The 14,528-nt window shown below is 35.1% G+C and overlaps 1 protein-coding gene across 1 annotated transcript in view; it reads right to left on the bottom strand.

The window, feature by feature from the left end:
* Positions 1–14,528, bottom strand: part of PDE8B (phosphodiesterase 8B) — a 275,081-nt gene that overhangs the window by 138,440 nt on the left and 122,113 nt on the right. Inside the window, exon 2 of the mRNA XM_074282330.1 lies at positions 7,701–7,760. Within this exon, the coding sequence (XP_074138431.1) occupies positions 7,701–7,760 (60 nt within the window). The remainder of the gene's footprint in view (positions 1–7,700; positions 7,761–14,528) is intronic.

The following is a 14,528-nucleotide window of genomic DNA, read 5'->3' as shown; positions in this document are numbered from 1 at the left end:
TTCTACTATTCTCATCTCAATGAAGTCTTTCTCTGGTAAGCATCTGCAAAATATTATCATTTCCTTCTCCCTTTACTCATAAATTAGACAATCCATTCTCTTAATTAGTTTATTGCTCCCATCTGAATCTTTTATTTTATTTCTGTCTTCCTGCTTCCAAGATGCTATAAACAAAAGCCCAAGCTTCAGATGTACCTGGTTAGAATTGGATAAAGGAAATCTCATTTCTTGTCTATAAGGCCAATTCAACACATATAGTCATGGTTTTAAAGTCTCTAAAAGAGTACCAATTCTCCTCCTTGCATTTTTTCCAGTAACATTCTTCCATCTTTAAAGGTTCTTTAAAACAAGAAATTGATTTCATAACCCTGAATTTATAAATCTGATTAACACTCTATGTGATGACTGCAGAGAAGTCTAGAAAGACATGAATTGATACAAAGTGAAGTAATCAGTCCCAGGAAAACAAATATACACAATAAATATGATAACATAAAAGCAGAGAATAACCACCATAAGTTATTGAAAATGAATCTTGTAAAATTATAAAGAATAAGCATGGCCCTAAAAGGAGATATGAGATGATACATCTAGTTAATCATTTTCAAGGGGGTAGGGAGGGTCAGAAATTTTAAATATGGCATATGATGTCAGATTTTGTCAATATATTATATCAGTAATGCTGATTGTTTCTTCCTCTTTCTTTTATTTTACTTTAAGATTTTTTTCTCTGTTATAAGAGAAAGTTGTCTGGGAGAGAGAAGGAAGAAAGATACAAGGGGAAATCTAGTTGTGGTAAAACAAAAAAAATTATAAAGCATATTTTTTAAATCCCACATGAAGTTCAATAATATTTGCTTTTCAGAAATTCCACCACTGTACCAGACTTGGGATTCCACAGTGAAGATCTCATTTTGTAGCTTGAGCACACATGATATTTTTCAAAAAGCAACTTGTTCCATCAAAAAACAATCTTTATGGGGGCAGCGAAGTGGTGTACCAGCCCTGAGTCTAGCTCTGAGTCAAGAGGACCTGAGTTCAAATCTAGCCTCAGACACTTAATATTCCTAGCTGGGAAAGTCACTTAACCCCAACTGCCTCGGCAAAAAACCAACAACAAGAACAACAACAACAGAACCCAATCTTTATGTATGTGTAGTATGGAAAGGTCTTTTAGGAAATCATTGAAAGGCCTTTGTACTGGGACACCACTATAAACTGTTGCAGAGGTTAAGTGACAAGGAAAATATACAAATATAAGATGGTGGTAGCCATTACCTTGTGTGGAGAGACAGAAACACCATAAGACTGATGCTAGAGTAGTGTCAGATCAGGAGCTAATACTCTATTCCTACTCTAGCCCTGTTCAAGCATATTATAAGCTGGCCTCCCAAAGAGGCACAGAGATATGGGGGCACTAGTTCCTTTAGAGCAGCAGCCTTTGTTCTCAAGACTGGTGTGTGTGTGTGTGTGTGTGTGTGTGTGTGTGTGTGTGTGTGTGCATGGGTATGTACATGTGTATGTATATATTATGTGTGTGAGAGAGACACAGAGAAAGATAAAGACAGAGAGACAGAAACAGTAAAGAGAGAAAGAGAGGGAAAAACAGAGAGACAGAGACAGAAATAGAGGCAGATAGAGAGAGAGACAGAGACAGAAGACAGAGTGAGAATGAATGAGAGACATTCAAATATTGTCTGGCAATAAGTTCATATCCTAATACTTAGCTCCCAGTCACCTAAGCTTACAACCTAGAGTCATCCTTGACACCTTTTCCCCCCATCCTTATAATCAATCTGTTGCCCATTTTTGTCAATTTAACATTTCTAACATGTCTTATATGGATCGCCATCTCACCTCTGACATTATCAAGACTCTGGAATCATCAGCAAAACTGAAATATATTGTTGGTTAGTCTCCCCATTTTTTCTCTCCCAAGTCCAATCCATCTTTCAAATAAGCTGACAAATTAATTCTCCTGAAAAGCTAGCTGAACTCTATCATCCCCTTATTCAATAAAAATCTTATGGCTCAGTATCACCTCCTAGACCAAATACAAAAGCCTCTATATGGTATTCAAAGCCCTTGATAACTTGGTTCTCTCCCAATACTTTAATCATGACCTCCCTGCCTTGCACCATGCACCTAACAATTCAGTAATACTGGTTTCCTTGCTGTTTCTTGAACAAGCTTTGTAACTCAGACCATTTTCTATCTCTCTCCCCCATATATTAAAAAGTCTCCACCTCCCGGCTTCCAAGGCTTCTTTTAACTCCCAGCTAAAATGGCTTCTCCAAGAAGCCATTCCTAATACCTCTTTATGCTGGTGCTTTTCTTTTGAAGTGCCCTTTCTTTGAAGAGTGTCCCAATTTATCTGTATATACATAACTTGTTAGTACATGGCTGTTTGCATGTTGTCTTTCACAGTAGATTGTGAACTCTTTGTGAGCAGATACTTTTTTGGTTTTGTTTTTGTTTTTGTAAAGAATATTTTTGGACGTCTTGGGGAGGAGCCAAGATGAGGGAGGTGATACATAATTTTTTCTAACTTTATCCTACAACCTTCACACTAATTAGCAAATCCAGCCTCTGAATTAGTTCTGGACTGGAAGATAACAGTGCAGTAAAAATTATATTCAATAAAATGCAAGGGGAAAATAAACCAAGAAGTAATTAGAAATTAAATAATCTTGTCCTAAAGAATGAATGGATGAAACAGCAAATAAGACACAATCAATAATTTCATGCAAGAGAATTACAATAATTAAACAACATGTCAAATTTGTTGGATGTCAAAGTAGTAATAAGGGGAAATTTTATAACTCTAGATGCTCACTTGCATAAAATAGAGATAGAAAAGATCAATAAATTGGGCTTGCAACTAAAAAAGCTAGAAAAAGAACAAGTTAAAACCCCCAAACAAATACCAAACTTCAAATTCTAAAAATAAAAAAAGAGATCAATAAAATTAAAAATCAAAAAACTATTGAATTAATAAATAAAATTAAGAGTTGGTTTTATAAAAAAACCCAACAAAATAGACAAACCTTTAGCTAATTTGATTAGAAAAAGGAAAGAAGAAAATCAAATTGTTACTCTCAAAAATGAAAAGGGAGAACTATCCACCAATGAAAAGAAAATTAGAGCAATTATTAGGAATTCCTTTGCCCAGCTTTATGCCAATAAATTTTACAACCTATGTGAAATGGAAGAATATCTACAAAAATATAGATTGCCCAGATTAACAGAAAAGGAAATTGCTTAAATAATCTCATTTTAGAAAAAGAAATAGAACAAGCTATTAATCAACTCCCTAAGAAAAAATCCCCAGGACCAGATGGATTTATAAGTGAATTTTACCAAATGTGTAAAGAACAATTAACTCCAATACTACATAAACTATTTGAAAAAGTAGGGAATGAAGGACTCCTACCAAATTCCTTTTATGACCCAGACATAGTACTGATACCTAACCCAGGTAGGAGGAAAACAGAGAAAGAAAATTATAGACCAATCTCCCTAATGAATATTGTTGCCAAAATCTTAAATAAAATATTAGCAAAAAGTTTACAGAAAATCATCTCCAGGATAATACACCATGACCAAGTAGAATTTATGCCAGAATAATGCATATTTAATTCAATATTAGGAAGACTATTAGCATAATTGACTATATCAATAACCAGATTAACAAAAACCATATGATTATCTCAATAGATGCAGGAAAAGCATTTGATAAAATCTAAGCCCCATTCCTAATAAAAATACTAGCAAGTATAGGAATAAATGGAATTTTTTCTTAAAACAGTCAGTAGCATCTATTTAAAACCATCAGCAAGCAGCATATGTAATGGGGATAAACTGGAACAATTCCCAGTAAGATCAGGGGTAAAACAAGGTCGCCCACTATCACCAATACTATTCAATATTATATTAGCAATGCTAGCTTTGGCAATAAGAGAAGAAAAAGAGATTAAAGGAATTAGAGTAGGTAATGAGGAAACCAAATTATCATTCTTTGCAGATGATATGATGGTATACTTAGAGAATCAACTAAAAAAACTATTAGAAATAATCCTTAACTTCAACAAAGTTGCAGAATACAAAATAAATCCACATAAATCATTCACATTCTTATACATCACTAACAAAATCCAAAAGCAAGAGATATAAAGAGAAATTCCATTTAAAATAACTGTCGATAGGATAAAATATTTGGGAATCTATCTGCCAAGGGAAAGTCAGGAACTATATGAAGAAAACTAGAAAACACTTTCCACACAAATAAAGTCAGATTTAAACAATTGGAACAATATCAAGTGCTCACGGATAGATCAAGCAAATATAATAAATACTCCCTAAATTAATCTATTTATTTAATGCCATACTAATCAAACACCCAAGAAACTATTTTACTGGCCTAGGAAAAAAAAAACCAACAACAACAAAATTCATCTGGAAGAACAAAAGGTCAAAAATTTCAAAGGAATTAATGAAGAGAAAAGCAAATGAAGGTAGCTTAGCTGCACCAGATCTAAAACTATGTTATAAAGCAGCGGTCATCAAAACCATTTGGTACTGGCTAAGAAATAGAGCAGTTGATCAGTGGAATAGGTTACATTCACAGAACAAAACAGTCAATAACTTTAGCAATCTAGTGTTCGACAAATCCAAAGATCCCAATTTTGGGATAAGAATTCACTATTTGACAAAAACTGCTGGGAAAATTGGAAACTAGTATGGCAGAAAGTAGGCATAGATCCACACCTAACACCGTATACCCAGATTAGGTTGAAATGGGTTCATGATTTAGACATAAAGAATGATATTATAAATAAATTAGAAGGACATAGGATAGTTTATCTTTCAGATTTACATCTACATCACATTATACATAGCTACAACAAGACTATATGATGATCAATTCTGATAGACATGGCTCTCTTCAACATTGAGATAATTCAGACCAGTTCCACTTGTTTAGTGATGAAGAGAGCCATCCTCACCCAGAGAGAGACCCATGGGAACAGAGGGTGGAATACAACATAGCATTCTCACTCTCTCTGTTATTTGCTTGCATTTTATTTTCTTTCTCAGTCTTTCCTTTTTTTCCTTCTTGATCTGATTTTTCTTGTACAGCAAGATAACTGTATAAATATGTATGCATATATTGGAGTTAACATGTATTTCAACATATTTAACATGTATTGACTAACTGCCAGCTAGGAAATGGGTGGGGAAAGGAAGGGAAATTTTAATTTTTTTAATAGTTTTTATTTATCAGATATTTGCATGGGTGATTTTACAACATTGACAATTGCCAAACCATTTGTTCCAATTTTTCCCCTCCTTCCCCCCACCCCAGTTGGCAGGTCAACCAATACATGTTAAATATGTTAGAGTATAAACAAAAAGAATCGGACTTTGAAATAGTGTACATTTAGCCTGTGAAATCCAAAACGCAGATGGACAAAATTAGAGGGATTGGAAATTCTATGTAGTGGTTCATAGTCATCTTCCAGAGTTCTTTTGCTGAGTGTAGCTGGTTCAGTTCATTATAGCTCTATTGGAACTGATTTGGTTCATCTCATTGTTGGAGAGGGCCACGTCCATCAGAATTGATCATCATACAGTATTCTTGTTGAAGTATATAATGATCTCCTGGTCCTGATCATTTCACTCAGCATCAGTTCATGTAAGTCTCTCAAGGCCTTTCTGAAATCATCCTGTTGGTCGTTTCTTACAGAACAATAATATTTCATAATATTCATATACCACAATTTAATCAGCCAATCTCCAATTGATGGCATCCACATAGTTTCCAATTTCTGGTCACCACAAAGAGGGCTGCCACAAACATTCTTGCACATACAAGTCCCTTTCCCTAAGGAAGGGAAATTTTTGAACAAAAGGTTTTTCAAGGATCAATGTTGGAAAAATTACCCATACATATGCTTTGTTAATAAAAAGCTTTAATAAAAATTATCTTTGCATAACAGTTGCTACGTAGTAGGCATTTTAAAAATGCTTGCTGATTGACTGTCAGGCACTTCTATTTGATTAACAGAAATTTGATTAATTGGGAAAATATAATTTCAAGTGAACTATAATGTCCATGGGATAAGAGATCTTCCAGAATGAGAAGCCTTCTAAAAGTGAATGAAGGTCTTTATCTTTCTCCTGTTTTGTCTTCTCTGAAGAGGACCACCCTACTCCTGAACTGGGTCATGCTGAGAAGTAATCAGCATTAGGAAATGTCAAGATCTAAGGAATAATTTTCTAACTCTGGAGCATCCAGCCTCCTCTCACTCATGTCTTCCACAAAGTGCTTCCAAATGCCCTCAAGGACTTAACCAGCTAATTTATCAAGCAAACTAGATTTTCCTACCCCTATTTTTGCTACTTCAGACAACTTAGAAAGCTTAAGTCCTTTAAAAATACAAAAGCACCCCTTCCACACTGCTAGATTTGAGGAAGAGAAAAACATTCTTGGGAAGGCAAGGCCCTTTAGGAGAGACTATGGTCCTTTCTCTTTCCTGACCTGTCCCACTTAGAGTTCCTCTTTTCCTAGGCCAATCAAGGCAAGAAGCCCACTTCTCAGCCTGCTCCTACTCTCCAGGATAGCTGGCATCTGCACTGACTCTCTAATGAGGACAGAAGATGTGCTATGAGGTGTCCCTTGGCTGCTTTTCAACTCAATGGAATGGGTAAGGGCAGAACTTCCACCTCCACCCCACAGAAAGTTGTTCCAGATGTATAACCTCAGATGAATAATCTCAATGGATCTCATACCTTGGTGGGAATCTAATCCTTTTCTTTCCCACCTAAATCCTGCTGCCTGGCTTATCATGACTGCAGCTCCACTCTATCATTAATTTCCATCCTTGCCCTACTACTAGGCTTCTCTTGGCCTGTTCCCTGAGTAGAAAGAAAAATGTTGATGCTCTTTAAATCACATAACCTTAGTTAATATTTCTTATGGGACAAAAACTGGTTGTCCTGACTTAAATATAACTTTGCACCCTGGACGTTTTCAATCACATTCCCCAACAAAAGCTGAATCTTCTTGAAAGTCAGCAGTGTTTGTTAAGTTCTCTACTTTTATTTTGCTTGAGAAGACTCTTGACCATCCAAGAGTGATGAAAGTGATCATGGAACAACATGAAATCCACCAAGCCCTCCTTCTTCCTAATGGTATTCCTATGGGATTTTACTGAAAGTTGGATAGAGCTTCTATTACAGCTGGTCACAACAATAGATGTAGTTGGATTCTGACATTTCAACAGTTTTGAAGGTCTCCCTGCCATGTTGCTTTTTCAGGCTATAAAGGTAATATTTTCTTTCCATTATGGTATAGCTCAGACTTATAACTAAAGAGTATTCTTAGTCCTTTGCTTCCTGTTCATCTATCCCACAAATGAACTTCAAATTCTTTTGTCTTCAAATATTATAAGACCCCTCTTCTTTTCCTTGAACCTTCTTATGCCAATGCAGGGATTTTGAAATTTCAAAGTGCTTCCATGTCTACTATTATCTCACTTGGCCATATGAACTGGAATTCAAATTGTAAGTTACAATTTACTAAGGACTCTGTGCTGGAAAAACCAGGACAGTTGCCTGCCCAATGCACTGTGTGACTCATATAACCTTGATATTCACATACTTAATCCCCTAAACCTCCATATGAAATGAAATCATACCTGAATAGGATCTTGTGTCAATCTCATCGGCCCAATTCGTACTTCTGCAGTTGAAACCTGCTGAATAAAAGAGAGAACACATGAGCTTTGTTGAGGATCAGATTGGATATGTCGCAAGTATTTTGGTGGAAGGACCAAACATCCTTTTAAGAAAAGAGATTGTGAATGAAGAAGAGAAGACTGTCTTTTAAGTAAAATCTGGTTAAGCTAAATAAACTGTACAAAGCTCTGATAGAAAAGCTGTCTTCCCATTATGAGTATGTTGGGGGCAAATGACTTAATCCTACCCATGTTTCCCACGAATAAATGATGCATTTTCATCTCATTTTCCTAAAAGAAACTAAGCAATTAAACTCGACCATTATCATTCATTTCCCTAAATTCTGTCTTCCATTTCTTAAGATGAAAGACTAAATCATTTATTTTATTCTTTGACAGAAAATAATATCCTCTGATATGCTTTGGCTTCAAATACTCTGATATGTTTGTGTGTGTGTGTGTGTGTGTGTGTGTGTGTGTGTGAAATTATTTCATTTGTTTTATATAAATGACTTTTCCTTGAACAACTTTGATTGAAAGTTTGAGGCAGAAGATACTCTGAAAAGCACCCTCTCCAGTGCAAAATCATTCCCCAAAGAGTTTCCTTTCATTACTATCTCTGGAAAGTTAGCAGTCAATTGAATATTCTCCTGGACAAAGCTACAAAGAGCATATTCAGAAGATATTTGAATATGTTATTCACAGAGATACCACAATACATGCAAGTGATTGATTCAGTGAGGTTTTATGGAAACAGAAGCCAAAATTCTTTATATAGTCTAGAAAAATTTCCTTTACATGTTTCTTTGACTGTCTGTCTGTCTTTCTCCACATACTAGTCCAACTCCTCAAACACAGCCAGCTAAAGAATATTACATAATCAAGCCATAAGTTTTCAATATGCTTTTTCTTCATAAATTATTTCTGACACCTCTTTCCCCTTCTCCCAAGAGATCAGTGATTCCCATTGTGTTACAGAATGATGTCAGGTGCTTTAAACAATGAACAGACCTCTCACCATAGCAGATGACTGATGGAAAAAGTCACAGTGCCCTGAAATTACTGCTCATCTGTGGGCAATTTCCACTCTGTGGTCTGTATCTCATAAGTGCAAAGCTGTGCTCTCTCATTTTGGCAATCACAACTGAGTGCCCAGGAGCCACTCAAGTTTTTCCATCAATCACCTCAAAACAGAAACCAGAAGGAAGATGGGTTGGTGAATAAGGCTTGAGCCCCAACCAGAATGAGATTGCTGTTTCAAGAGGGGTACACACCTGAATTTGTATCCAACACAGCAAAGCGGATAGGTGATTAATCTAGTCCTTTGGCACATATGTCTTTTTGCTGTCTCTTGTTGTCACTCAGTAGAGTCAATTCACAAAAGTACCATGTCTGGCTTCTTGAATACTCTTTTGAATCATTAATGCTGATATCAGCATGCCTAGGGACCACAGCCCCAAGAATAGCTCTAACTTGACAGTCATTAGATTTTCATGCGTCACTGAGCTACTTTGTTCTTCTCACTATACATCTAAGGGAGTTGTTTAAAACATGCACCCTTTCTTTTAAAGGAATTCAAAACTCAAATTTGCTAAGAAGTAAATTACAAAATGTAATACTAAATTAGTATATGTTGGGTTTCTTGCTTTTAAAGAATTCTGAATCTGGTTTTCAGCTCTTTGTAGAATCTTCCTTGTTTATAGCACCCTCTGGTTTTCCCAGTTAATTTTATTCTTTCCTTTGAATGTATTTTCCTTTTCCACTTTTTCTGTTTGCTCCAACTAAACCAATGAACAGAACCTTCTAACCCATAAGTCAAGTGAAAAGAAATTGTCTGAAGCTACTTGCCTTTAAGGGTTTAAAAGACAATTTGAAAATAAATTTGTGGAAGAAGGAGTTAGTTTTTAAAGTCTAAAAAAAACCTTTAGATTTTTAGAATTCTTGCACTAACAATCTGAACAATTATAGTAATAACAAAATAATAATAAAATAGGAATAATTATAAATAGAATAATAAATAACATGATACTGTATTATTGTGCTTTATCTTTTCCAAAGAGCATTGGTCAATGAGGTCCTAATCCTTAGAACACAAGATATATAACCCATCAGGAAAATGAAATCAGAACATGCTGTAAGAACTGGGTCCTCATTGGCCAGACTCTCACATTATACTCTCAATACTTGCTAAAAGCTTCCCAGCCAAATAAATATTTGTCCATTTTGTAGACCAGTTTAGACAAAGACTAAGAAAGATTAAAAAAGTTTACTTATGGGTTGTCATGACAGCAAGAAGAATATAGAAGAAAAAAATGTTAGGTCAACCCAGACAAAACTTGTAGAAGGAAAATTTGAGTGTTTTTGAACCTATTAAAAAAGCATCAAATTATTTCCCTAAATATAAAAATCCACCAACATTAAATATGTTTGAAGCAAGTGAAAATTGGATAAATCATTAACTGATTTTGCTGCTTTTGAATCATTTCACTCATATCTGGCTCTTTATGACCCCATTTTTGTTAACATTTTGTTGTTGGCAAAGATCCTAAAGTGATTTACCATTTTGTTGATGAGGAAACTAAGGCAGAGAGCAATTCTAGAAAATGTCTGAGGCCAGATTTGAACTCAGGAAGATGTCTTCTTTAGTGCAGACCTGGCACTCTACCTACTACACCTTCTATCTGCCCCTATCAACTAATTAAGGATTGATATAGTCATTGTCACTGTACTAATACCACTGACTGACTATAACAGCTTTTGACAAGTTCTATTTCAGTACTCTTATTAAATGACTTGGAATCAAAGAATCCCAGAACTGGCAAAAGCCTTAAAGATCATCTAGTCTAACCCACTATTTGACCGATGGGAAAACCAAGGCCCAGGGAGGTGAAGGGAATTGTATGTCACAGCTAGTTAGTGGCAGAACTGAGATGAAAACCTAGCTCTCCTAACTCTCAGCACAGTGCTCTTCCAACTCCATTATTACTTATTTTTATTATTATTAATTTTATCACATTAATACTTTTCTTTAAACATGTTCCCTCAAAATTTTGCTGCCATGAATAATTATAATCTAGGTCTGATTAAATAGATCCTTGCATAGCAGCCATTCCAACTTGTCCCACTAGGTCTCAGTTCCCCCAGAATAAGTACTGAAACCCTCAGAGCAAAATGGAAGCATCTGTATAAGGAGGCAATTGGCTCAGGCAGTTCAAATCTCGCCTCAGATACTTACTAGCTGAGTCATTATGGACAAATCAATTAATCTGTTTGCCTCAGTATCTTTAAATATAAAATGGGGAAAATAATGCACTTACGTCCCAAAATTGCTGTGAGAATACATTGAAATAATATATGTAAAGTGCTTAGTACAGTGCCTGATACATAATAGTTGCTTGTTTCCTTCCTTCCTCTAAGGCAGTGATAGCATTTGGAGAGCAATGAGGAGACACTTGTAGCAGATGTAGATTCATTCAATCAGCAAGTATTTATTAAATACTTAATATGTCTCAGACACTATACTAGGTACTAGAAATATGAGAGATGATTAATAAGTGCTTGTTAATTGACTTCATATCTGTGGCAGTGACTGTTTCAAACAATTAAAAGCAGAGGCAGTAAAAAGAGCTGGGACAGAACCCCAGCCACATCGACTTGAAAGGCAAGTCAAATGGGGAAGCCGTTTCCCTTCCAAATATCCTTCTTTTTTCACACAATACATTCAAACTATGCTTTTCATTTGATCTACTGCCACACGCAAAGAGAATTCAGTATTATGAAGCATGCATTACAATGGAAAGAAAAAAATAATTACTCCTGAATCAAAGTCCATGAACTTACAAATTTATGAATGAGGGTAGTGATAGAAGGAAGTTACATAAGAAGGCCTTTTTAGTGAAAAGTAACCATTGATTTTTGTTAAGCACAAAGATTAAGGTGGGGGAGAGAAAGAGAAAATCCAGTTTTTAATCATAACGTTTATGTCCAGCTGCATAACTTGTACCACTGGGAAGAGAGAAGACCAAATTAGATCTCAGCTAAATTAATAATCTCAAAATTGAGGGGCAGAAGCATTGAAAAAGGTATTAAGGGATAACCTCAGATCCTATACTATGTTTGCTAAGAGTTTCTAGGGAAGTAGTACTGTCTGCTAGTTAGAATTATTAGTGCAAAAACTTTGCCATCATAGCAGAGAGAAAAAGACCTGAATTCCAGTCCTTTTTCTATACCTAACTGGCTATGTGTCCTTCAGCAAGATATTCTGAGCCTCAGTTTCCCTCTATGTAAAATTAAGTCCTTTCCCATCTATCTTAGATTTCTCCTCTTGATTCTGCCAATTGTTTCCAATACTACTGTTGTTATTCAGTAATTTTCAGTTATACTTGACTCTCTATGATCCCATTTGGGCTTAACAAAGACATGGGAGTGATTTACATTTCCTTTTCCAGCTCATTTTACAGATGAGGGAAGAGAGGCAAACAGTTAAATGATTTGCCCAGGATTGCACAGTTATTAAGTGTCTGAGGTTGAATTTAAATTCAAGAAAAATGAATCTTCACTCTAGGCCTGATGTTCTATACACTGTGCCGTCTAGTTGCCTATCTCAATATCAATCATTTAAATTTGCCCAGGACCCAGACATTGGTCCAGTTTCCTCATTTGCAAAATGGGGATAATAGTATTTGTACAACTTATCAAGTTGTGATGATACCCAAATAAGATGTGATATCTAAAATTATTTGAAAATGTTAAAGGACTAGGGAAAAGTCAATCATTATTACTGGTATTGCTTTGTAAAATCCAGTTCAATAAACATTGGCTACTATGTAAAGTGCTCCATGCTAGGCCCTGATAATACAAAGATGGCAATGGCATAATTTCTGCTCTTACAGTTTTCAAAAGAAAGAGAGTATGGCTAGTGGGGATGTGGATGGAAAGAACACAGGCGATAGCAATAACCAAGACTATTGGTTATTTGCAAGAGTAACTACATTATTATATCTACTTTTTTTTTTCCAAAAAAAATGAAAGTCAAAATGAACATCAAATTTTGACAAGAGTCAAAAGTAAAACTGTGACATTTCAAATAGTAAATTCATAACAGAGATTAATTAATCCAATTCATTTAAATAAGATCAAATTTGAGAAGCTCACATGAAATCCCAAAACAGAATGATTACCACCATCACTCATGCCCATCAGTTTCCTTATATGTAGGCTGAATTAAGTCCTCTTTCTGTATCTAGTTGGCTCTTTCCATCATAAGTCTATTGGAATTGGTCTGAATCATCTCATTGTTGAAGAGCCAGGTACTTCAGAGTTGATAATCACATAATCTTCTTGTTGCTGTGTATGTTCTCTGCGTTCTGCTCACTTCAACTTAGCATCAATTCATGTAAGTCTCTCCAGAGCTCTCTGAAATCAGCCTGCTGATCATTTCTTACAGAACAAAAATATTCCATAACATTCATATGCCATAACTTATTCAGCCATTTCCCAATTGATGGGCATCCACTGAGTTTCCAGTTTCTTGCCACTACAAAAAAGGTGGCTACAAACATTTTTCTGTACATGGGTCCTTTTCCTTTTTTTTATAATCTTTTTGGACATAGACCCAGTAGAGACACTGCTGGATCAAAAGGTGTGCATAGCTTGATAGCCCTTTGGGCATAGTTCCAAATTGCTCTTCAGAAGGGTTGGATCAGTTCACACTCCACCAACAATGAATTAGTTTTCCTACATCCCCTCCCACATCTATCATTCTCTTTTCACATCATCTTAGCCAAACAGAGATGTGTAGTGGTACTTCAGAGTTGTTTTAATTTGCATTTCTTAATTAATATGATTAAGAGCATTTTTTTTCATCTGACTAGAAATGACTTTAATTTCTTCATTTGAAAATTGTCTATTCATATCCTTTGGCCATTTATCAATTGGAGAATGGCTTGTATTCTTATAAATTTGAGTCAATTCTCTATATATTTTAGAAATGAGGTTTTTATCCAAGCCTTTGGATGTAAAAAAATGTTTCCTCAGTTTAAAAAACTTCTAATCTTGGCTACATTGATATTTGTACAAAACCTTAATACGGTCAAAATTATCCATGTTGCATTTTGTAGTGTTCTCTAGTTCTTCTTTGGCCATAAATTCCTTCCTTCTCCACAGATATGAGAAGTAGACTATCATTCTCTAAGTTTTGCTTATAGTATTACCCTTTATGTCTAAATCATAAACCCATTTCAACCTTATATTGGAATAGAGTATTAGGTATTGGTTAATGTCTAGTATCTGCCATATTATTTTCCAATTTTCCCAGCAATTTTTGTCAAATAGTGAGTTCTTATCTTAGAAGCTGAAATCTTTGGGTTTATCAAACACTAGATTATTATAGTCAATGGCTATTGTGTCTTGTGGACCTAAAATTATCCCTCTGATCAATTACTCTATTTCTTAGCCAGTGCCAAATGTGTTTTTAATGACTGCTGCTGCTTTATAATATAGCTTTAGATCTGATACAGGTAGGCCATCTTCGTTTGCATTTTTTTTCACTAATTCCCTTGAAATTCTTGACTTTTTTTTCTTCCAGATGAAGTTTTTCCCTTAGTTCTATAAAGTAATTTGTTGGCAGCTGTTTGATATGACACTAAAAATGTAGATTAATTTAGATAGAATTGTCATTTTTATTATATTAGCTCAGCCTGCCCATGAGACCTTGATATTCTACCAACTGTTTAGATCTAACTTTATTTGCATGGAAAGTATTTTGTAACTGTGTTCATATATATAGTG

Source organism: Sminthopsis crassicaudata, chromosome 1 (genome assembly GCF_048593235.1).
Source record: "Sminthopsis crassicaudata isolate SCR6 chromosome 1, ASM4859323v1, whole genome shotgun sequence".
Classification (NCBI taxonomy): Eukaryota; Metazoa; Chordata; class Mammalia; order Dasyuromorphia; family Dasyuridae; genus Sminthopsis; species Sminthopsis crassicaudata.
This window is presented reverse-complemented; position numbering and strand designations above follow the sequence as displayed.